At 41.6% G+C, this 24,672-nt stretch overlaps 2 protein-coding genes and 1 long non-coding RNA gene across 3 annotated transcripts in view; 1 reads left to right on the top strand and 2 right to left on the bottom strand.

Moving 5' to 3' along the window:
* The window catches only part of LOC119010669 (immunoglobulin lambda-1 light chain-like), a 57,092-nt gene extending 32,420 nt beyond the window's left edge, over positions 1 to 24,672 (bottom strand). Inside the window, exons 1-5 of the mRNA XM_037083026.1 lie at positions 24,630 to 24,672; positions 24,224 to 24,537; position 23,255; positions 21,461 to 21,505; positions 19,428 to 19,730 (exon numbers count right to left, since the gene is read on the bottom strand). Of these exons, the coding sequence (XP_036938921.1) occupies positions 19,428 to 19,730; positions 21,461 to 21,505; position 23,255; positions 24,224 to 24,537; positions 24,630 to 24,672 (706 nt within the window). The remainder of the gene's footprint in view (positions 1 to 19,427; positions 19,731 to 21,460; positions 21,506 to 23,254; positions 23,256 to 24,223; positions 24,538 to 24,629) is intronic.
* On the bottom strand, positions 1,574 to 16,028 carry LOC119010676 (immunoglobulin lambda-1 light chain-like). The gene is made up of 5 exons (XM_037083033.1): positions 15,762 to 16,028; positions 15,355 to 15,669; positions 4,336 to 4,383; positions 2,421 to 2,768; positions 1,574 to 2,341 (listed from the first exon to the last, which is right to left on the bottom strand). The coding sequence occupies exons 1-5, from the start codon at positions 15,904 to 15,906 to the stop codon at positions 2,232 to 2,234; spliced, it is 966 nt and encodes a 321-aa protein (XP_036938928.1). The 5' UTR covers positions 15,907 to 16,028; the 3' UTR covers positions 1,574 to 2,231.
* On the top strand, positions 15,933 to 16,573 carry LOC119010705. Its single transcript, XR_005072040.1, has 2 exons — positions 15,933 to 16,045; positions 16,523 to 16,573. It is a non-coding gene; the product is annotated as an uncharacterized LOC119010705 (long non-coding RNA).

The following is a 24,672-nucleotide window of genomic DNA, read 5'->3' as shown; positions in this document are numbered from 1 at the left end:
TGAATCTGGTTCTGTTCCCTGGAAGGAGCTCAGGGTTCTGCTCTCTACTTCCTCCAGGCAGAGGTCAAAAATCCAACAAATAAATGGAAAACAGCCCAAAGTTTCCCCCAAAGAATGCTGACTGAATGAGCAGGAATTGAAATTCACACATTGAGACAAAGATGATTTAAACGGTGAAATGAAAAATAAAACCTGACATGGAAAAAAATAGCTGAACTGGTAAAATAACAGTGACTAACTTTTTTTTTTGTTGGTCTGCATTGAGCTTCACCGAATTTTCACTGGAGCTTCATCTGAAATGATTAAATAAAGATGCAGCTGTTTGTCTGATATTCTGAATGAGAAGAGTTAAAGGAAAATAAATACTAATACAGGTAGTTCTTCATTATATTCATGGACGTGAGCTGCCGGGGGGGGGGGGGGGGGTCACTGTTGGTCTCTGGGCTCAGTTCAACTTTGTGTGGGTGGAGGGCTCAGTGGAAAAAAGGCTTCCAGACAACAAGAGAAAAGACAAACCAGTCCAGAGAGGGAGAGGAGTTGATGAGTGTGTACAGCAGCAGATATGAATCTGTTCTCAGTGGTTATTAGGACTCAGAAAAAACTGTTGAGAGCCAACCAGCACTTCCTTTCCTGCAGCAGACGGGCTGTGTGGGTTTCTGCTCTGCAGCCTCCTCACCGTTAGCTGCACTTTTTCACATGAACAACACAACGACAGTTACAACAGTTACAGCGCTCAGTACTCACTGTCTCAGCTTCCATCTGTCTTATTCACCTGGGAGACAAACCTGGGAGCTGAGAAGCTGAAATAAAAGATCTGTTGATTCTGTTTGATTCTGTAAAAGTGACAGTTTACTGACACTTTCTGCAGCCTGACACCAACTTGGAAGGCGACTGATGAAGCTGCTGTGTGATCATTTTATAGCAGTTGTAGCTTGAAAGCAGCTCGCTCTGCTGTTTGTTCATGTGTGGAAACAACAGTGTCATCAGCGTAGAGTTTGACATCCACACTGACACAATTATAAAAGGGGCTCAGCACTGAACCTGGTGGCACAGCCACACCTACTGACTTGTATATAATAGCTCTATGTTTCTGTTTGCTTCTCTTTCTTTAGCTTAGTTGTCCTTGTTTAGCTGTATGCTAATATTCACATCTTCCTCTACATTTGTTCTTGCTGCTGTGTGAAAGTATATCGAGAGCTAATTACAACCAGAGTCAAATGAATAGGCGTCAACATACATGGTCCATGAAGTTGATTCTGTCTCTGATGATTTGCTCTGAAGACAAACTGAAATCCATAAAAACAAACTGTTTCTAAAACACACACTGTGATTTTTCAATTTATTGAGAATGTTACAGTGAAAGAATTGAACAAAGCTGCCACACTCTGCATAATGTATCAAAAAGAAAGACAAGAAGAGAAAAATACTAAAGCAATCAAATATCTAGCAGACAGCTAATGATTCAGCTTCATGTTCTATTATTATACAAGTCACAATTCAAAGTGGAAATAAACTAGAGGATGAAAATAACACTATACCACAGAATTTATACTCAGTCACTGCAGATGGCTGCTGATCAAAGTGATCACTGGCCGTTTTTAGACAGAGCACCAAGCCACCAATTTGTCATCCTTCTGGCAGCTCCGTCCGCGGTTTTAGACAGAGGGCGGCAAATTGGGGGTCTGTTTTGGTCCACCTCTGAGGGTACACTTATTTCTGCCTCCTTGTTATCTAAAAACGAGGTGGAAATGTCCCGGCATCTGCGTGAGATGGGTGGAGGTGTAAATGACCAGCACTGTTGTGCGACCCACAGCCTGGGAGTATTAAAACCAAAACACAGCAGATCACAGCTGTCGGCAAGCTAAGGATGGTCGCTACTTTCAAATTAAAAGCCTCCCAGCTAATAACCCAGATCTAAACTCATATGGGGTGCAATGTAAAGCTCTTAATTTGAAGACAAATTCTAGGTCACTGTTCACAGCCCAACTTGAGCTTCACGTCACGTCACATGTTTACGCCTTCCTCAGAGGCGGCTTTTGGAAAAGGGGGAATATTACGCCTCGGTTTTAGAAAGACAGGCCAACACATTGCCGCCCTGACCTTGGAGTAAATGTGCCGTCTTTCCTATCTAAGAAGGGCTAATGAGATGAACTGATGAGATCTGATGGTGAGAAAAGGCGAGCAGGAAACAGTCAGTCAGCATGTGAGCAGCTGGTGGACGGTCCCTTGTTTCAGAGGATCCTCAGCAGAGAGAGTCCACAGCAGTACACCAGACTCTTCACTATCAGCACTGTGTAGAGCACACAGAGCAGCTTCACCTGGTGCTGACATGGTCCAAGAGCTGGAACCTCTGAAACAGAAAAGAGGCCAAAACAAATGTCAGTCCTCTGCTCCTCTGCTCTCTTTGACAGCGTCTCCACATGAAGCTGGATCACTGCTGAACACAGTCACCAAGCCTTCATTACCTTGTTCTGTTGGGGCCTCCACTGTGCCCCCCTCGTGCTGGACAGAGCAGCAGTATTTATACGTATGGCGATCGTCCCTGTTAACCAGCAAGATGGCGACATTGCGTCCTGACTCTCTGAGCTCCAGCTGCTCTCCCTCAGCAGGGAGCTGCTCCACCTGATCTTGCCTTCGTCTTTTCCAGGAGAAGCGGACCAGAGGAGGAAACATGGCTGAGGCCACACACAGCAGGGAGCTCCTCCCCTCCAGGTGGGCTCTGGATGCTGCTGGGTACACGCTCACCACGGGCTTCACTACCTGCTCATCTGAAGTTTGACAGCAGCAACAAGCAGCACAGACACACATTGACACAGTCAACAGCAGCTTCCAGCACTGCACTGCATTCAGTGTGATCCTGGAAACTACATGGACTCTGATCACTAAACTACTCATCAATACAGCACAAAGTTCAACACATAGACTGGATTCACCTGCACATCAAACACACTCATCATGTCATGTCATCATATGTTATATGGGGACAAACAACATTATGTGTTCAGCACTTCTTTCTTTCAATCTGCACATTCATCATTATTATGACTCTTACTAATAATAATATAACATCATATTTTCATACAATGGAAAATCTTCATCTGTATCATGATAAAAGACAGATTATAATAAAGGACATATTTACCCTCAAGTTTAATACACGCTGACATTTTAATGTTTACATTATCCACCACATAATATAAATATTTAAAAGAACATGCATCTTGAATTTCATGTTTTTGAAAAATATTCACACTTAATACACAATTACAAATACATGTTTTCATATGACTGATGTGAAAAAATATGTAATTTAATACAAAAGAAGGTAAAACGTTGTTGGTTTGTGACATAAAATATGATATAATTATGAAAATGTGCTTTTTCCAAAATTCCAATAAATAGTATGTTAAAATATATTTTATGATAAAATATCTATTTACCTTCACATAAAATACTTAAGTTATTTACACATGTCTAACATATTACAGATTTACCAGCGTGTACTTTAGTTCAGAAGAACAAAAAGTAAATGAATCAGTTCATCAATAATATTATTGATGTTATAATTATTATATTATATATTTTTGTCACAGTACTTTTACATTTGCACAATTACAATGAAATGTTCAGATATGTTAAATATGAATAATAACTGCTTTGTAATATAATTTGAAGAACGGTGAGAATTTATTGATCCTTTTCAGGAACTTCACATATGATTAAATTAAATGATATAATATAATATAATATAATATAATATAATATAATATAATATAATGTTTTTCATATTTTAGTTTAATGACTATATTCTATAATTGTTATTGTGATCATATTAAGTGTCATGTATAAATATATCTAACACTAAAAGACATTTGTACCATCATGTAAAATACATTTGAAAAAAGTAATAATGAATTATTAATTATCCTATACAACATATTTAAAGTTATATGTTTTTCAAATACATTTACTGACATATATTAAATGATGTTTAATATCATATATGATGATGTTTCATTAAAACAAGAGATGGTGCTGAATTACTGAGAGGATCAAATACTGTATATTTGTAACATTGTCAATATCAAACTTTTTCTCTATGAATCAGTTTGATCTCCTGCAGAAATAAAGAAGAACTTCAGCTGTGCAGTGAGATTTAAACATCTTTTCAGGAGTTATGAACCTTTTTATGGAACAATAGCTGCACGGCTGCAAGAATTCTCTACTAATTATCAACAAACTAACATGTAAAGCCTGAAGCAGCAGAAACTCATTAAAACACATTTTACACTTGTTCAATAAAACAACTGAAGGAAAATGAAGCTTTATTCTTACCTGTTACAACCAGTTTAGTTCCAGAGCCAAAGATCAGGTGATACCAGCCTCCCACAGTGAGACAGAGTAATACAAAAACCTGTGTGCTGTTGAACGTGTCGGCTGAGGTGAACGAGTCCAAATGATGAAGCAGGATCATGTTTCAGCTCCATGATGTGTTTCTCTAATGTTCATATCAACATGACTGTCTCTTCTTTTATTGTCTTTTTAGACACACTAGCAGTGTTGCTCTGTGGATGCTAATGTCTGTCGCTCCACTACGTTAGTCCACATGGATTGGACCTGGACCAAAGGATGGATGGATGGACTGACATGACATTTTCTACAGACATTCTTGGTCCCCAGAGGATGAACTTCATTCATTGACTTGGTTGATTCTGACTTGTTAGCTCCACCAGCAGGTCCACCAGTTCCTGGTCCTCAGTTTGCGGCCCAGTCGACACCTGTTCCTGCTTCCTTGTCTGCAGGTCAGCAGACTGGCTCCAGAGCCGGACCGGCGGTCTTTCCTGATCCCCGTCCAGACCTCCAGCTGCCGGCCTCCTGCTCTGCCTTGCAGCAGTCCTCTGTTCCTGTTCTGCAGCAACCTGTCTGAGCTGAGCTGCAGCTGTCTCCAGTTCCTGTGCTGAATCAGTCTCCTGTGGCTGTGGTTCTGTAACCTCTTGTTTTCCTGACTCTGACAGCTCCACCAGCTCCAGTGGCAGCTCCTGCCAAATCTCTCAGGGGGGGCAACTGTTGTGATGATGTCTGAGGTGACTCAGGGAAATAAAGGCAGCTGATATTGTCATGTTGCAGTGAACTATTTGTTACAGTCTGGATGAACATTACACAGTGATCATCAACAGATGGGTCGACATTCATGAGTTCACCCTCAAGACCCCTTTAGATGTAAAGGTAACTACACGTTAGAGCTAATAAAGGACCGTGGCACTGGGCCTGATCATGTGCAATTAATAAAACTGTTGACAGTTCAGCTGTTGACGAGATATAAATGCAGTGTTTGCAATGGTCAATTTAAATTCAGCTGACTGAGTTTACTTGAATATTTCCATTTGATGCTTCATGCTTCTACCCCGAGGCAAATACTTGACCTTTTACTCCACTACATTTGTCTGACAGCTTTAGTTACTTTTAAATTTTAAAATTACAGTTTTTCACCTTCCTGTCCAGTTAAAAAAAAAACATGAATCTCCAGATGTGTTGATGTTGAGCGTTTGTTATAAACTGAAGGAGGAAGTGTTCCTTTATGTGTTGACTAAATTCACCTCTTTCTTCAGCTGAATAAACTCTTACAGAATATGATGCATTGCTGTAGATTAAACAAGCCAACAGTGCATAAAGTAGTTACAGTGAGCTCAACCGGCACTAAAATGGCACATACAAATTCATGCAGCTGCAATATTAATCCAAAAACTTAAGATATAGGAGGAGAACACTTTCATGGTGACACGACTTCCCTCCCTCAGTAGAAACTTCCTGATGGTTAAACTTGCTCTGGTGTTTCTAATTGATTGTCAGTTCAACCTGATAACTATGACGACTGAGCCGTATCTCTCTGAACAACACGATGGATTTCCTCCTGAGTCGTGGTAATGTTAGCCATGTTGACTTGACAGTGGTGTCAGAATAATCATAGAAATGAGCCTCCAACCATACAGCAATATTTTAATAGAAACCTCTGTCGACGTGTTATTGAAACCTCAGCAATGGACATGGCAGCAGGAGAGCTGCTCTCAGCAGGGAGATTCTCCTGTCCTTACAGACTCCTACAGCTGGCAAAGTCCCAGCAAACATACTGATGGAGCTCCGAAAGCAATGTAAGAAGTCAAGCCATCAGAAACGAGGAAGAAGAGCATGATAGAGGGTAGGGTCATTCAGGACAGTAGTAGCCCTTGGGCTGCTCCTATCGCCTTGGTGTGGAAGAAATGTGGGGCTTGGCGGTTTTGTGTAGACTATCGCAAACTTAATAACATCACCCAGAATGACGCCTTCCCCCTGCACTATCGAGGACTCTTTGACAAACCTGAACAAAGTGGAGTAGAGTGGTAACCCATATTCGACCCAGCCTGTGGCTTTTGGCAGGTTGAAGTGGAGGAAGGTGATAAAGAAAAGACTGCATTCAAAACACCATTCAGCTTATTTGAGTTTCAAAGAATGCTGTTCGGCCTGTGCAATGCACCTGCCACCTCTCCAAGCTAGCGGGGATTGTGTTTTACAGAAATTTTGCAGATCACCTGGACCATTTGTAGTCAGTGTTCCAGGCCCTGGGACACCACAGTCTCAAGCTCTGCCTGGAAAAGTGCCAGCTCTTCCAAAAATAAGTGAAGTTCTTGGGACATGTGGTTAGCAGCCAGGGAAATTCACCTAATCCTGAGAAGTAGCTGCTGTTGCAGATTGGCAGTTGGCAGATTGCTAAGCCCCTCAATGAACTCTTAGCTGGTTATGGTCGCAGCCGAGGGCGACGTTCACCTTCTATTCAGTGGACTGAGCAATGCAAAGTGGCTTTTCAGCAGCTTAAGCAAGAGCTTCTCCAAGCACCCATTTTAGGTATGCTGATTACACACTGCCATTTATTGTCTACACTGATACCAGTAACAGTGGGCTGTCCTGGCTCAGGAACAAGATGGCTTTGGACAAGTCATTGCATATGCCAGCAGTAGCCTTCACCCACCTGAACATAATGATGCCAACTACAGTTCATTCATATTTGAGTTTCTCCCTATGAAGTGGGCAATAGTAGAGTTTAAAGACTATCTGTGGGGGGCAAAGGTTACTGTAGTCACAGATAACAACCCCTTGGTTCACCTACAAACTGCAAAGCTGGGGGCTATGGAGCAAAGATGGGTTGCACAATTGGCCAGTCAATCAATCAATCTTTATTTATATGGCACTTTTCATACAGAAAAAAAGTACCTCAAAGTGCCTCACAGAAATAAACAAACAACAGCAGAAAAATAGAAACAGCAAAATAAAGTTAGGAGAAGAAAATTAAAAGAACCCAAACCCTCCCACCCCCTCAGACATGGACAGAGACATACACACTCATACACACACTCACACATATGCACGCAGACACACACACTCATACACACCCATACAGTAGCTGTCACTAAAGAGACACGGCTGGGCAGCGAGACCTGGTGCATGGAGGAAGCTACCTTTGGTGAGCCAACCACACCGGAAGAGATCTCGGGCCAAGGCCGCAGGGAGCACCGCCACAGAGACCACCCCACCCCGGGCAGACAGGAGGCCCCACACCAAGGTGCAGAGCCCTCTGGTCACCCGGGCCAGAGCCGTACAGCACCCCCCCGCGGCCAGACCAGAGAGAACTCCCAGCCTGGCAGGCCCCCATGAGGAAACACTGGAGATTAAAAACTGACAGACTAAAACAGTAAAATAAAGCAAAAAGCATAGAAGCTGAAAACACAAGGGACTAAAACATAAAAGTATAAAGGCTAAATGCACGAGGGACTAAAGGTTAAAATATGAGAGATTAAAACAGTAAAAGAAAAAATAAATAAATAAAATAAAATAAAAATGATTTAAATGAATAAATTAATTAATTAATGAATTAGTAAATAAATAAATAAAAGTGCTCTGATTAGCAAGGCATAAAGGAATTAAGAAGAATTGAATTACATCATTGAATACCGCCCTGGAAAGGACAACATTAATGCTGATGTTCTCTCTAGGCTCCAGACTGTCTCCACAGGCGCTTGTCAGAGAGTTGGGAAGAAGCCAGAGGCAGGGAAACGTGAGCGTTGTTGAAACCCTACCTTCTCCACAGGCAAACTGAGGACCCTACTCTCTCTAAGGTGAAAGAATACCTGGAACGAGGTAGGCTACCTAATGTTACAGAGAGGCAATCACTGGCTTTGCCTGTCAAAAGACTATTGAGTCATTGGAAACAGTTTAGGGGAAGGTGTTGTGTGCAGAAATGTACGGGATTCACAGACTATTGAGACTTAACAGCAGATTGTCACCCCTTCTGCCCAGGCCAAATCACTGTGGGAGGCCTAGGCTGTCCCCATTCTTGACCAAACAGCTCTAACAACAGCCTGGGCTCCATGGACTCGTGTTATCCAGCCATTTGGCTGTCCTGAAGTGGTCCGCTCGGACCAAGGCCCTAACTACGAGTCGAGGTTGATCAAAGAAATGTGTTAAATCTATGGGCATCATAAAAGTTGGACCACTCCCTATCATCCAATGAGACTTTCCTGAGCCTCCTTTGCACCATGGAATCTCAGAAACAAAACAGGTGGGCGGAGTACTTATCTGAGCTAGTTCAAGCATATAATAACACTGTTCATGTCTGAACAGGGTATGCACCAGCCTTCCTCATGTTTGGCCAACACTTGCGGATCCCTGCTGATATGTTGTCTGGAACTCATGGACCCACTACACCTGCCAGTACTGTGGACTGGGTGAGTAGACATCAGGAACAGTTACACTATGCTTACATAAAAAGTTCTGACAGCCTACAAAAAGCAGTGGACAAGAGCAAAAGACTATATGACCGGACTGCAAGAGAGGTCCCCCTTCCACCTGGCGAAGAAGTTTTAGTTCTGGACCAGAGAAGTCGACGGTGGGTAAACTGAGTGACAGGTGGGAGGAGCAGCCATATGCAGTGGTTAGTCAGTCACATCTGGAGCACCGGCTAGCGACCGGTGTTTGTTTCCCCTCCGTGGGTGGTCCTCGATTTACTCCCAGCTGATGTTGATGCCTTTGCTCTTAATTACACGATGGCGGAGGTAAAAACAAACATATTTCAAAATAAAAGCATGCAATAAAATAAAATTAAAACACAGCAAATAGTAAAAACAGGGTCAAATAAAAGCACGCTTTAATAAAATCAAAATCAATTCCGTCTCGTTACACACACATGCGCACAGCTGCCTCGCACACACACACACACACACACACACACACACACACACACACACACACTAGTAGAGGTGAGCTGCAGAAATGTCGAGTCTGGAGGGAAAGTTTTCAAAGTGGAAATACAGACACTACTTTAATCTCCACGTCATTTGTAAGCAACTCTAATCTAATAAAGTATCTCTCAGCGCCACACGCTTCTACAACGTTAGTGGCCAAAAACACTGTTGTTGACTGTTGATGATGACAGCAGGCCAGGTGCAGCTAACGTGAGCTCTGCTAACAAAGAAGGACACTGAGCTGTCCAAGCAGCTACAGCTGGATTTTTCTGCTCCAGCTTCACACAGACTTGTGACACAGACTGAACTGAATGCAATGATCGGCAAGTATGTTGTTGAGAACATGCTGCTGTTATCAACAGAGCACTCACTGGTAAAATACCTGGGAAAATACCTTTTGTCCTGATGGTGGCGCTAGAGGAAAGTTCAGATGGTCACCATAAATGTTAGGGTTCATCCTCTGGGGAGCAGAAACATCCACAGGAAACTGATGGAAATGCGTCCAGCAAGATGAGCGTCCTAATGAGCTGCTGCTAGAAGGACAAAGTCCTGAGCTGACATGTGTCCAAGATTTGTCTTTTAAAATGTCCTGAAGTGAAATGATGTGGTGAAATGTGCTGAAACGTGTTAAACAACAAGTGCTGCTGGAAGTGTTTTCATTCAGAGCACATTAGTGTTGTGAGGGACGGATGGACTTTATTCAGCAGCAGGACGTTGGGCTGTAAATATTTGATTCTGTCTGATATCATTTTATTGAAATATTCTGAAGCGTGTTTGTTGTTTTACTGATTCATCTGGATTATGTCTGAGTTTGTACTTGAATTATTTTCCGCTTTATTAGGGCCCGAGCAGGGAACCTGCAAGGACCCTATTGTTTTTGAAAGGATACTTTATTTTTGTTTTTTTTGTTTTTTTTCTTCGGACAAAATGATTGCATTTTTCACTGCCTGAACATACCCCACAACTCACCAAACTTGGAATATAAGTCACACCTGGTGAAAAATGTTAGAATCTATTGTTGTCCTGAATTTCCACCATTAGGTGGAAAGTGCGTTTTGGCTAATAACTCTCATATACTTTGTTGCACATTCAAAAACCTTATATCCACGCATTCAGTGAATTGTGCTGAGTCTCTTGGTATAGGCCACGCCCATTTCCGCCTCCGTTTTTTTTCGCTATGTCATAAAATGTTGAAAACCTACTTTTTCGAACTCCTCCCAGGCGATTTCACTGATTTGCACGAAACATGGCACACCGCATCTGTTTTCCCTCCTGACAAAAAGTTATTAAAAGAATTTCAATAGGCCAAACAATACTCAAGTTATTAAATAACAACTTCCTGCAGATTTCCTTCCAAACAGGAAGTGTTGGATATCTCTACAATGGTGTGTCCAAATGACATGAAACTTAAGATAATACTTTGACATGAGTTCCTGAGGATGTGTCCAAAAGTTTAGGCGATGACCACAAGGTGGCGCTCTTTAAATTCAAATACTTTATATCTCCACATCGGTTGGGCGGATTGACACCAAACTTGGTATAATGATTGCCACTGCCCTCTTGAGGATATCTGACAAAGGACTTATTAATCGGCCACTAGGTGGCGCTCTGGTGCCAGTTTAATTTTAGATTTGGCCCTGTGCCCACACCTTAACACTTATAGAAATGAAATTCATAGGGGTGGTATAGACTAGCCCCTGCAACTTACACGCCAAACATGACCAGCAGGTGGCGCTATTTTCCATGTGAAAGAGTTTTTGGCCCATAACTCACACATATTGTGTCAGACATTGTTAAACCTTATATCTACATGTTCCCTCAATTCAGCTGAATTATTTGGTGTAGGCCCCGCCCACTTTCGAGCTAACTTTCCATTCGCAAAATTGCAACAAATGCAAAACCTACTTTTTCGAACTCCTCCTTGGCAATTTGACCAATTTGCAATTAAACTTTGCGTAAAGCATCTATGGACCCTCCTGACAAAGAGCTATCATAAGAATTTTGATAGTCCATAAAACGCCTGAAATTTAAAACAACAACTTACTGCATATTGTGTTGAAAGCAGACAATCTTGCACATCTAAACAAAACACTGTCTGATTATCAAGTAAATGTTCATAATTGTGTTCCATGGACTGATGAGGCTTTGTGTAAAATTTGGTGCAAATTGGCCAATAGGTGGCGATCTGGTCGCAGTCTAATTAGTTTGAATGGAAAGTAAATGGGGAAAATCTTAAAATCCTCTTCAAAACTCATCGACTTTCAACCTCTTCTTCTGCATCATGCTTTGAGCTACAGATACCATTCCACCTTTGAAAGAGTCAGAAGACAGTTTTTAAAAATCTTTTACGGTTTCCAAATCATCACCGTTTTAGTTTTAAGGATTTTTAGGCCTGCTTCTGATTTTGTAATGGGTGTGTATCGCGTGAGCTAGAGGGCGTGACATCATCGCTAGAGTGTAGAGCAGCTGGACGAACTGGATCTTGATTTGGATCCCACGTCTTTTACTTCACATAGATACTATATACATAGAAATGTAGGACATCTTGTTGACTTTCAGCTGATGGTCCTATTTCAGATGTAGGACTTACACTTTTGGCTGTAGAAGTCCTAGACCGACAAGCACTCCAGCAGCTCCCCCATAAACCGCAATGTTAATTTTGAGCCTAGGTTTCTGGAGGAGAGCAGACAGGATTGTTTTATCTCTTGCTTTATCTCTCTCGCTCTGCCGCTGTCATTTTTCACTCTCCAGATATAAAAAATGACATCACAGATTTCTGCAGTGTCTCCTGTACTCAATATATAAATATTGTGGTGATAACCATGACATTTTTTTCGAAACTGTTCCCCATTAGTTAATCAGTTCTTCTCTGATTTGGCTGGATTCTCTCCCAAGAGAACCAGTGTGATTGATAGAGTGGTGGCACACAGACTCCCAAGAGCAAGCACAGTAAGATGGAACTTCCATCTCTGTGCCAGAACACTGTGTTTGAGCACGAGTGTGACATCATCCAGCGTCTTGAATTCATCAGGGGAGTTTTAGCCGACCACTCTGCGGGAAACTTGAGGGTTTGTGCGGCTACTGGATGATGATACATTGAGCTTCTTCCTTAAACTATTTCATTGAATTATGCCTTGTGTGGACATTTTCTTCAGCCAGCTCAAGAAGCGGACCATCAACTCAGTCTTTGTCTGGGGAATCATGCAGCAGTACATGCACTTTTTCTGACTTCAGCATACATTATTTAATATTAGCGGGAGCAGGCAACCAAAATATGAAGGAACAGCTACTCATCGCAAGGGGTTGCGTGTAGAAGCCCTGACGGGCCCATTCAACACTGCTTGCAGCTTTAATTTTCTCATTGTGTTTGTGTTTGTCTCCTTTTTCCTCTCTGTGTGAAACAACAATAAACCTGCTGGAATATCTGATCAACATATAAATAAATAGAATATGAAATAAATCCCTCAGTTCAGTGTGTTTGTGACTGTGGCTGAGATGGAGGTGAAACATGTGAACCTGGGCTGTGGTTTACTGCTCTCTTCCTGTCACAAACACTGTTTGACGTCTGTTCATCTGTTGGTTTTTGTTCAGGCTGCTCGGATCATTTCTCACTGTGGGGATCTTTCTCCCAACAGGAGCAGTAGTAGGTGGCTGAATGAAGGAGTTTAACTTTCTGGATCTTCAACTCACAACGGTTCTGATTATTCACAACTGAGAAATCATTTTTCTGAGGATGATCAAACCTGTGCTCTATGTTACAATTCCACCTGTTAAGATACATAATCCTAATGAATGTTTCTGTGTCTTTCTTCTGGTACCAGAATAGTTCTCTGTATTGACACTGGTCATATCGACAGCTGAAGGAGACGTCTCCATCAACTCTCCTGGTCAATGTTAAATCGTCCTGAATCAGCTGTGCTGCCATGGCAACCAGCGCTGTAGAGAAGCAGACAGATAGATGAAGGTGAGTGTGACAGTGTTTGTTCCAGGTGGACTTTGTTGGCTCCTGATTGGCTGGAAACACTCACCTGAACACAGACAGCACAGAGCAGCAGCTGGGAGGAAAAGCATTTTGTGCAGTGGTGTTTCCTCTGGTGAACCTGGGGAGAAGTGGCGCTCTGACGCAGCTGAGGCCAAACCAGGACGAGCTGCCAGATCAGACGAGGGCCACGTGGTTTCTAACAGGTCCTCAGAGCTCCCATCAGCCCCTGCGGCTCACAGATAAGGCCGCCGCTGCCGATCGACGGTTCGGCTGAAGCTGCCGTGTGATAGAAATAGAAACCGACTGACTGATAGAAACTGACTTAGCTCTGCAATCTGACTCTGAATTTATAGAAGCACAGAGCCACACAGAAAAAAGAGTCCTGAGAGTTTAGTTTGTAGTTAAAACTTAATGTTTCATTACATCTGACAAATTGTTACAGAAACCTGGAATTTGTTTTTATACAGTTTTGTTGGCAAATCACACAAAATACAAATGTGTAAATATTGTTGCTGTAACGCAGGTTACAAATGATCTTCTGGAGCTTTGATGAAGAAGTTTTCTCTGACTCTCTCTGGACCATTGTTCCTCTGAATCCTGCCATTCTGTCAGTCTGACAGGATTCTGAATGCTTTCTGTTCAAACTCGGGTCGGTCAGATATTCTAGAAGCTTTTTGTTTGATTTATAGAAAATCTGTGAAAATCCCGACAGCAATCAATAAATCAAACACTCTGACAGATAACAGAGAATAAATCCAGTATCTGTGGCTGCTGCAGGCCTCTAATCAGCACACATAAACAAACTTGTACAATCCTGCTTTTTCCAACTCCGGAACATCTCAAAAATCAAATTGATGCTAACAACCAGCGATCTTGAACTTCTCATCCACACCTGATTTTCTCTCACCTTGACTAATGCAATGCTCTCTTCACCTGTCTCAGCCGTGCAGCCCTGTCTCGTCTGCAGCTCGTACAAAACGCTGCAGCCAGACTACAAACCAAAACCAATCGCAGATCCCACATCACACCAGTTCTTGCATCCCTTCAATGGCTCCCAGTAAAATACAGAATAGACTTCAAGACACTACTCCTCACATACAAGGCCCTTCATGGTCTTGCCCCTCCCTACATTTCTGAACTCTTGCACCCTTACTGCACCTCTAGACCACTCAGATCTTCTGACCTCGGCCTCCTATCTGTACCCGCTGCTTCCTCAAATCTAAGGGTAACAATGCTTCTGCCGTCAGGGCCCCATCCCTCTGGAACAGTCTGCCCTCTTCTGTCAGAGCAGCTGAATCACTAAATATATTCAAAAAACTTCTCAAAACCCATCTCTACCTTCTTGCATTCCCTACAATACAACTGTAATTATTCTTTGCACATATCTGTACATGTATGTTTGGTTTATTTTATCTTATCTATTTTAATTTGTTTACATTTATGTTTTTTAATGATAATTTTAATTATGTTTTATCTTTACGGTTCCCTGTACAGCACTTTGCAAACGTTGTTTTGAAAAACGTGCTTTTAAATAAAAACTTACTTACTTACTGTGTGTCCAAGATTTGTCTTTTAAAATGTCCTGAAGTGAAATGATGTGGTGAAATGTGCTGAAAGGTGTTAAACAACAAGTGCTGCTGGAAGTGTTTTCATTCAGAGCACATTAGTGTTGTGAGGGACGGATGGACTTTATTCAGCAGCAGGACGTTGGGCTGTAAATATTTGATTCTGTCTGATATCATTTTATTGAAATATTCTGAAGCATGTTTGTTGTTTTACTGATTCATCTGGATTATGTTTGAGTTTGTAACTGAATTATTTTCCTCTTTATTTTCTCATTGTGTTTGTGTTTGTCTCCTTTTTCCTCTCTGTGTGAAACAACAATAAACCTGCTGGAATATCTGATCAACATATAAATAAATAGAATATGAAATAAATCCCTCAGTTCAGTGTGTTTGTGACTGTGGCTGAGATGGAGGTGAAACATGTGAACCTGGGCTGTGGTTTACTGCTCTCTTCCTGTCACAAACACTGTTTGACGTCTGTTCATCTGTTGGTTTTTGTTCAGGCTGATCGGATCATTTCTCACTGTGGGATCACTCTTATAACAGGAGCAGTAGTAGGTGGCTGAATGAAGGAGTTTAACTCTCTGGATCTTCAACTCACAGCCGTTCTGAATATTCACAGCCGAGAAATCATTTTTCTGAGGATGATTGTACCTGTAATCTAACTGACCATTCCTCCTGTCAATATCAAGAATCCTTGTGAATGTTTCTGTGTCTTTCTTCTGGTACCACCATACATAGTCGCTGTCACACTGTTCAGTTCCTCGACAGCTGAAGGAGACGTCTCCATCAACTCTCCTGGTCAATGTTAAATCGTCCTGAATCAGCTGTGCTGCCATGGCAACCAGCGCTGTAGAGAAGCAGACAGATAGATGAAGGTGAGTGTGACAGTGTTTGTTCCAGGTGGACTTTGTTAGCTCCTGATTGGCTGGAAACACTCACCTGAACACAGACAGCACAGAGCAGCAGCTGGGAGGAAAAGCATTTTGTGCAGTGGTGTTTCCTCTGGTGAACCTGGGGAGAAGTGGCGCTCTGACGCAGCTGAGGCCAAACCAGGACGAGCTGCCAGATCAGACGAGGGCCACATGGTTTCTAACAGGTCCTCAGAGCTCCCATCAGCCCCTGCGGCTCACAGACAAGGCCGCCGCTGCCGATCGACGGCTCGGCTGAAGCTGCCGTGTGATAGAAATAGAAACACACATTCATGTGAGCAGCAACACATTCAGGTTGGTGGTGAATTTAGTAGCACAGACTGTTATCAGTTGTTGAACAGCTGTGATGAAAAGACAAAAGGACAAATCCACAAAACTCCTCGACTGTGATTTGAAGCCTTAAACGTCTCCTTACATTTCTGTCATTTCACTGAATCATTTCATTTCTATGACACATCAAACCTTTTCCAGTACAAATACACACAGTACCCACCAGCAGAGATGTACTTCAACTAATACTGCAGTACTGTCTCAAGTGAAGTGACACAGTGCTGTGATCAGTTAGACTTCTATAGTTATAGTTAGTATAGTACATGTCAGAGTAATATGACTCCATCTACTGTAACAGGCAGCAGCAGAATAATATAGTAATAATATAGTTCATAATATAGTTGCAGTAGAAAAAGGATTTGAAGTATTTTTAGAAGTAGTACCAACAATAATGCCAGTAATACTCCTCATTTACTGCTGTATGGTTTTTTTATCCACTAGATGTCACTGTGGGTTTGTCACCAGTAAAATAAGAGGGCGGAGCGTCATCGTGTCGTCATGGCGACCGTCATCAGCATCACGTGGCTGTCCACACAGAGAGGAGTTGATGAGTGTGTACAGCAGCAGATATGAATCTGTTCTCAGTGGTTATTAGGACTCAGAAAAAACTGTTGAGAGCCAACCAGCACTTCCTTTCCTGCAGCAGACGGGCTGTGTGGGTTTCTGCTCTGCAGCCTCCTCACCGTTAGCTGCACTTTTTCACATGAACAACACAATGACAGTTACAACAGTTACAGTGCTCAGTACTCACTGTCTCAGCTTCCATCTGTCTTATTCACCTGGGAGACAAACCTGGGAGCTGAGAAGCTGAAATAAAAGATCTGTTGATTCTGTTTGATTGATTCTGTAAAGGTGACAGTTTACTGACAGTTTCTGCAGCCTGACACCAACTTGGAAGGCGACTGATGAAGCTGCTGTGTGATCATTTTATAGCAGTTGTAGCTTGAAAGCAGCTCGCTCTGCTGTTTGTTCATGTGTGGAAACAACAGTGTCATCAGCGTAGAGTTTGACATCCACACTGACACAATTATAAAAGGGGCTCAGCACTGAACCTGGTGGCACAGCCACACCTACTGACTTGTATATAATAGCTCTATGTTTCTGTTTGCTTCTCTTTCTTTAGCTTTGTTGTCCTTGTTTAGCTGTATGCTAATATTCACATCTTCCTTTACATTTGTTCTGGCTGCTGTGTGAAAGTATATCGAGAGCTAATTACAACCAGAGTCAAATGACTTGCAGGCGTCAACATACATGGTCCATGAAGTTGATTCTGTTTCTGATGATTTGCTCTGAAGACAAACTGAAATCCATAAAAACAAACTGTTTCTAAAACACACACTGGGATTTTTCACTTTATTGAGCATGTTACAGTGAAAGAATTGAACAAAGCTGCCACACTCTGCATAATGTATTAAAAAGAAAGACAAGAAGAGAAAAATACTAAAACAATCAAATATCTAGCAGACAGCTAATGATTCAGCTTCATGTTCTATTATTATACAAGTCACAATTCAAAGTGGAAATAAACTAGAGGATGAAAATAACACTATACCACAGAATTTATACTCAGTCACTGCAGATATATATGTGTATATATGTATTTATATATGTAGGATGACTGAATCTAACCTGTGCATCAAAAGATTCATTTTACAACCAACCACAAAACATGAACATTGACATTTGTGACTGCTGATCAAAGTGATCAGTGAGACGAACTGATGAGATCTGATGGTGAGAAAAGGCGAGCAGGAAACAGTCAGTCAGCATGTGAGCAGCTGGTGGACGGTCCCTTGTTTCAGAGGATCCTCAGCAGAGAGAGTCCACAGCAGTACACCAGACTCTTCACTATCAGCACTGTGTAGAGCACACAGAGCAGCTTCACCCTGCACTGAGACTGGAAGGACACTGACACACACACACACACACAGACAGTGTTAGTTTCTTCAGAATGGTTCTCTGGTCAGTGATTGTCTTTGTACGTGAAGAACTCACCTGCTTGACGCTGCGTTACGATGGACTTGGGCAATTTGCTGGATGTGGTGTTGCTGATGTTTGTTGTCTCACCTGCAGCTGTATTCAAACATACAGTACATCCACACTGTTACACCACTGCATGAAGTCTGTTGTGTCATTCTACTTCATATAAAGTAGACACTGTACAAATAAGCTTTTGATTAGTAACAAGGTTTAACTGTAACATTAAGCAAAACTACTACTACTGCTACTAATAATAATAATAATAATAACGACAACATAGCGGTGGATCAGAGACGTAATGATTTCCACCACAGAATTGTAACTGTTTTTAATGCAGTGTGAGGCCTGAACATCACGGCCCTCCATCATTACTTTTTTCCTTTTCCCGTGTGTACAGAGATTTATTTACATGCTGTGAATCTTTTAATTGTTTTATGTAATGGAGACAAAGCCCACAGTAACATATAACTAACAGAACTCACCTGCTTCAGGCTGCGTTACGATGGAGGTCGGTGGTGCGCTGGATGTGGTGGTGATGCTTCTGCTTGTTGTCTGAACTGCTGCTGTATTCAAACATACAGTACATCCATACTGTTACACCACTGCATGAAGTCTGTTGTGTCATTCTACTTTATATAAAGTGGACACTGTACAAATAAGCTTCATTTGATCTGACTAAGACTGTTTTTAATTAGTAACAAGGTTTAACTGTAACATTCAGTAATAATAAAACCAACAACAGTCTGAATAATAATAACACAGCAGTGTATCAGTGGCCACATTATTCTAAATTCTGTGATGCTTCAGAGAGTTGTGTATATGGCAGAATAGAGTCAATTAGCCTGATTATTATAGTACAACAAAAACATGTAGCTGCAGCAGACAGAGGAGGACAAACAGCTGCTGCAGCCTGCACACTGCTACTTACAGCAGTGACTCAACATGACACATTATTACCTACTTGTACCTACATGCAGTAGGAAAGTACAAGAGGTTGAGCTTCAATTAAATAGTTACACATGCCCGGCAATGTGTCCAATTATTGATCAGTGAATTTCAGCACAATGTGAAACAGTCTAGGTATGAGGAGGAACACTGAACAGCAGCAACAGCAGCAGGTGAGCAGATAAGTTAACAGGCTCGACATTCAGATGATTCATAAACATCCTGAGCAGCTAACAAAGCTTCATTATCAGGCCTGTCACTCTCTCTCTGACCTGAGATCCACATCAGTAACCGTCCTCCACTTTCAATGTGCAGCACAGTCAGTGCTCATATGAGACGACAACCCAAGTGCAGACCAGAGTCATGGCCAGGTCAGATGATTCTTTCTTTCTTTCTTTCTTCAGCACAACACACTCATTACCTTGTTCTGTTTGGCCCTCCACTGTGCCCCCCTCGTGCTGGACGGTGCAGCGGTATTTATACGTGTCGAGAGCGTCCCGATCAAGAGACAAGATGGTGGCGGTGCATCCCGACTCTGTGAGCTCCAGCTGCTCTCCCTCAGCAGGGAGCTGCTCCACCTGATCTTGCCTTCGTCTTTTCCAGGAGAAGCGGACCAGAGGAGGAAACATGGCTGAGGCCACACACAGCAGGGAGCTCCTCCCCTCCAGGTGGGCTCTGGATGCTGCTGGGTACACGCTCACCACGGGCTTCACTACCTGCTCATCTGAAGCTTGACAGCAGCAACAAGCAGCACAGACACACATTGACACAGTCAACAGCAGCTTCCAGCACTGCACTGCATTCAGTGTGATCCTGGAAACTACATGGACTCTGATCACTAAACTACTCATCAATACAGCACAAAGTTCAACACATAGACTGGATTCACCTGCACATCAAACACACTCATCATGTCATGTCATCATATGTTATATGGGGACAAACAACATCATGTGTTCAGCACTTCTTTCTTTCAATCTGCACATTCATCATTATTATGACTCTTACTAATAATAATATAACATCATATTTTCATACAATGGAAAATCTTCATCTGTATCATGATAAAAGACAGATTATAATAAAGGACATATTTACCCTCAAGTTTAATACACGCTGACATTTTAATGTTTACATTATCCACCACATATTATAAATATTTATGAAAAATGCATCTTGAATTTCATGTTTTCAAAAGTATTTACAGTTAATTTAAAATAACAAATACATGTTTTCTTATGACTAATATGTAAAAAGATGTACTTTAATATGATTATGAAAATGTATCAGAACTTTATTTAAACATTATGTTGAAATAAATTTTACAATGAAATAAATATTTATGTTCACATGAAATACTTTTTAAAGTTATTACAACATGTCTAACATATTAAAGATTTGTGACCATGTACTTTAGTCCAGCTGCTAAAGAAAAACAAATCAGTTCATCAATAATATTATAATTGTTTTCTTAGTATTTTTACATTAATTGACAATTACAATGAAATGTTCGGATACGTCAAATATGAGTTATAATTACTTTGTAATATAATATGAAGAAAGGTGAGAATTTGTTGATCCATTACAGGAACTTCACATGTGATCAAAAAAATGTGATAATATAACACAACATAACATGAAATAATATGATATAATATGATATTATATGTCTTTCTGAAAACAGTATGTTGTACACAATATTTACAATCACACGCTGCCAATCAATTTACTTTTAAGTATTTTAAATTAGGTTTGGAATATTTTTTTTGTTTAAATTATAAAATATATATGAATATATTTAACATAATATATAAATTATTGTAAGTCAAACATAAAAAAGACACATTTTCATGTGCCGTTGTAAATAATACAATATATTTGTATATGTTTTTTTATATTTTACTGTAATTTGTATGTTTTATATTTATTGTAACATTTTATTCAATACACGTTCTTCTTCATGTATAAATATATTTCACACTAAAATACATTTGTACCATCAAATAGAATACATTTGGTCATTCATTAATCAATTATTGTTGATCGTATGCAACATATTTAAAATGATATGTTTTTCAAAGACATTTAATGACATATATTAAATGATGTTTAATATCATATATTATGATGTTTTATAAAAACAAGAGATGGTGCTGAATTACTGAGAGGATCAAATACTGTATATTTGTAACATTGTCAATATCAAACTTTTTCTCTATGAATCAGTTTGATCTGCTGCAGAAATAAAGAAGAACTTCAGCTGTGCAGTGAGATTTAAACATCTTTTCAGGAGTTATGAACCTTTTTATGGAACAATAGCTGCACGGCTGCAAGAATTCTCTACTAATTATCAACAAACTAACATGTAAAGCCTGAAGCAGCAGAAACTCATTAAAAACACATTTTACACTTGTTCAGTAAAACAACTGAAGGAAAATGAAGCTTTATTCTTACCTGTTACAAACAGTTTAGTTCCAGAACCAAACATGTAGTATCCACCTCCTCCCACAGTGAGACAGAGTAATACAAAAACCTGTGTGCTGTTGAACGTGTCGGCTGAGGTGAACGAGTCCAAATGATGAAGCAGGATCATGTTTCAGCTCCATGATGTGTTTCTCTAATGTTCATATCAACATGACTGTCTCTTCTTTTATTGTCTTTTTAGACACACTAGCAGTGTTGCTCTGTGGATGCTGATGTCTGTCGCTCCACTACTTTAGTCCACATGGATTGGACCTGGACCAAAGGATGGATGGATGGACTGACATGACATTTTCTACAGACATTCTTGGTCCCCAGAGGATGAACTTCATTCATTGACTTGGTTGATTCTGACTTGTTATCTAGCTCCACCAGCAGGTCCACCAGTTCCTGGTCCTCAGTTTGCGGCCCAGTCGACACCTGTTCCTGCTTCCTTGTCTGCAGGTCAGCAGACTGGCTCCAGAGCCGGACCGGCGGTCTTTCCTGATCCCCGTCCAGACCTCCAGCTGCCGGCCTCCTGCTCTGCCTTGCAGCAGTCCTCTGTTCCTGTTCTGCAGCAACCTGTCTGAGCTGAGCTGCAGCTGTCTCCAGTTCCTGTGCTGAATCAGTCTCCTGTGGCTGTGGTTCTGTAACCTCTTGTTTTCCTGACTCTGACAGCTCCACCAGCTCCAGTGGCAGCTCCTGCCAAATCTCTCAGGGGGGCAACTGTTGTGATGATGTCTGAGGTGACTCAGGGAAATGAAGGCAGCTGATATTGTCATGTTGCAGTGAACTATTTGTACAGTTTGGATGAACATTACACAGTGATCATCAACAGATGGGTCGACATTCATGAGTTCACCCTCAAGACCCCTTTAGATGTAAAGGTAACTACATGTTAGAGCTAATAAAGGACAGTGGCACTGGGCCTGATAATGTGCAATTAATAAAACGATTTACAGTTCAACTGTTGAGGAGATATAAATGCAAACTTTAGAAGAATAGACTTTTCTCAAGGTGTTTCCCAGGTGTCCCCCTTTCTGAATGCTCTGTATTGACTGACATCCTGACCCACCAAACATCCTGGAAAGTGACAAAGTTACATTTTTCACTCTAAATTATATAATCTCATGATCGCCATCAGTAAACTGAACGCTGTCTGACTTTCTTACACATGGGGACAGAAGCTGTTTTCTGGGGGAAAGTTCACTGAGGTCTCGGTCTGGAGGGCCATCTCTTCCCAGAGGAGAGGGGGGAGAACAGCTAATGTCCAGGGTGAGTGGGGTCCTACTAATACAGCTGGCCTTCTTTTGCAGTCAGCCAGTGTAAATGTCTCTGAGAGGGGGTGGTGTCGTCCCGATGACACGCTCTGCTTGTCCTCACCACCCTCTGCAGGTCCTTCCTGTCCTGTGTTGTGCAGCTGGAGAAACACTGTGCAGCAGGAGGTCAGGAGGCTTTCTGTCACTGACTGATAGAAGCTGGTCAGCAGGTGTTGAGGGAGGTGAGCGTGCTTTAGCTTCCCGAGGAAGTAAAGCCTCTCTTGGCCCTTCACCACCTGATGAGAGATGTAAGTACTCCAGGTGAGGTCAGCCGAGAACCCCAAAGAACTTACAGCTCTCTACCCTCTCTACCTCCTCCCCATGCATGTAGAGGCCAGAGAGCTCTGTGTGTTTGGATTTGGATGAAATTGGTCCTCTGTGAACTAACTCTCTTCTTACGTAGTCAGTCAGAAGAGATGTCCAGTCAGCAGGTCTTTTGGTGCAGCCTTTAGTCCTGATGCTGTGTCACTCTGCTGTGCTGAGGTAGAGGGACAGGAGCACCTGATGCTGTGTCTCTGGCCTGGTGATGAAACATTTTAAAAGTGCATCTTAAGATAGAAGAGCGAAATATGTGACCACTGGATGTTTGTGAGAAATTCATTTCCATGTTAAGTCAGACTTGGAAATCAAGACTTATCAACTTGCACGACGGCAGCGAGTGGAACAAGCAACTGTTAACATGAGTTGTTCAAAAATGTTCTTTTTAGTAAACCATGTGTACACAAACAATGTTCTCAATGATCCACTTCATGTGTAGAGACCCTGGTGATACCATGAGCAAAATTTCATGTTGTGTCGAACCTTCTTTGTGTTTTAAAAGTAGCGATTCTGATGACCGTTTCCGTTTTTCAATTTCAAATCAGAAATCGAATGGCCGCAAAGTACACGGACTGTTGTGTGTCCAAGATTTGTCTTTTAAAATGTCCTGAAGTGAAATGATGTGGTGAAATGTGCTGAAAGGTGTTAAACAACAAGTGCTGCTGGAAGTGTTTTCATTCAGAGCACATTAGTGTTGTGAGGGACGGATGGACTTTATTCAGCAGCAGGACGTTGGGCTGTAAATATTTGATTCTGTTTGATATCATTTTATTGAAATATTCTGAAGTATGTTTGTTGTTTTACTGATTCATCTGGATTATGTTTGAGTTTGTAACTGAATTATTTTCCTCTTTATTTTCTCATTGTGTTTGTCTCCTTTTTCCTCTTTGTGTGAAACAACAATAAACCTGCTGGAATATCTGATCAACATATAAATAAATAGAATATGAAATAAATCCCTCAGTTCAGTGTGTTTGTGACTGTGGCTGAGATGGAGGTGAAACATGTGAACCTGGGCTGTGGTTTACTGCTCTCTTCCTGTCACAAACACTGTTTGACGTCTGTTCATCTGTTGGTTTTTGTTCAGGCTGCTCGGATCATTTCTCACTGTGGGATCAGCCTTCCAACAGGAGCAGTAGTAGGTGGCTGAATGAAGGAGTTTAACTCTCTGGATCTTCAACACACAGACGCTCTGATTATAGACAGCTGAGAAATCCTCTTTCTGAGGATGATTGTACTCATCATATATGTTACCACTATTCCTTTCAATACGGAGAATCCTTGTGAACGTTTCTGTGTCTTTCTTCTGGTACCAGTATACCCAGTCACTGTTACACTGTTCAGTTCCTCGACAGCTGAAGGAGACGTCTCCATCAACTCTCCTGGTCAATGTTAAATCGTCTTGAATCAGCTGTGCTGCCATGGCAACCAGCGCTGTAGAGAAGCAGACAGATAGATGAAGGTGAGTGTGACAGTGTTTGTTCCAGGTGGACTTTGTTAGCTCCTGATTGGCTGGAAACACTCACCTGAACACAGACAGCACAGAGCAGCAGCTGGGAGGAAAAGCAT

The sequence above is a fragment of the Acanthopagrus latus genome, chromosome 21 (assembly GCF_904848185.1).
Source record: "Acanthopagrus latus isolate v.2019 chromosome 21, fAcaLat1.1, whole genome shotgun sequence".
Lineage (NCBI taxonomy): Eukaryota > Metazoa > Chordata > Actinopteri > Spariformes > Sparidae > Acanthopagrus > Acanthopagrus latus.
This window is presented reverse-complemented; position numbering and strand designations above follow the sequence as displayed.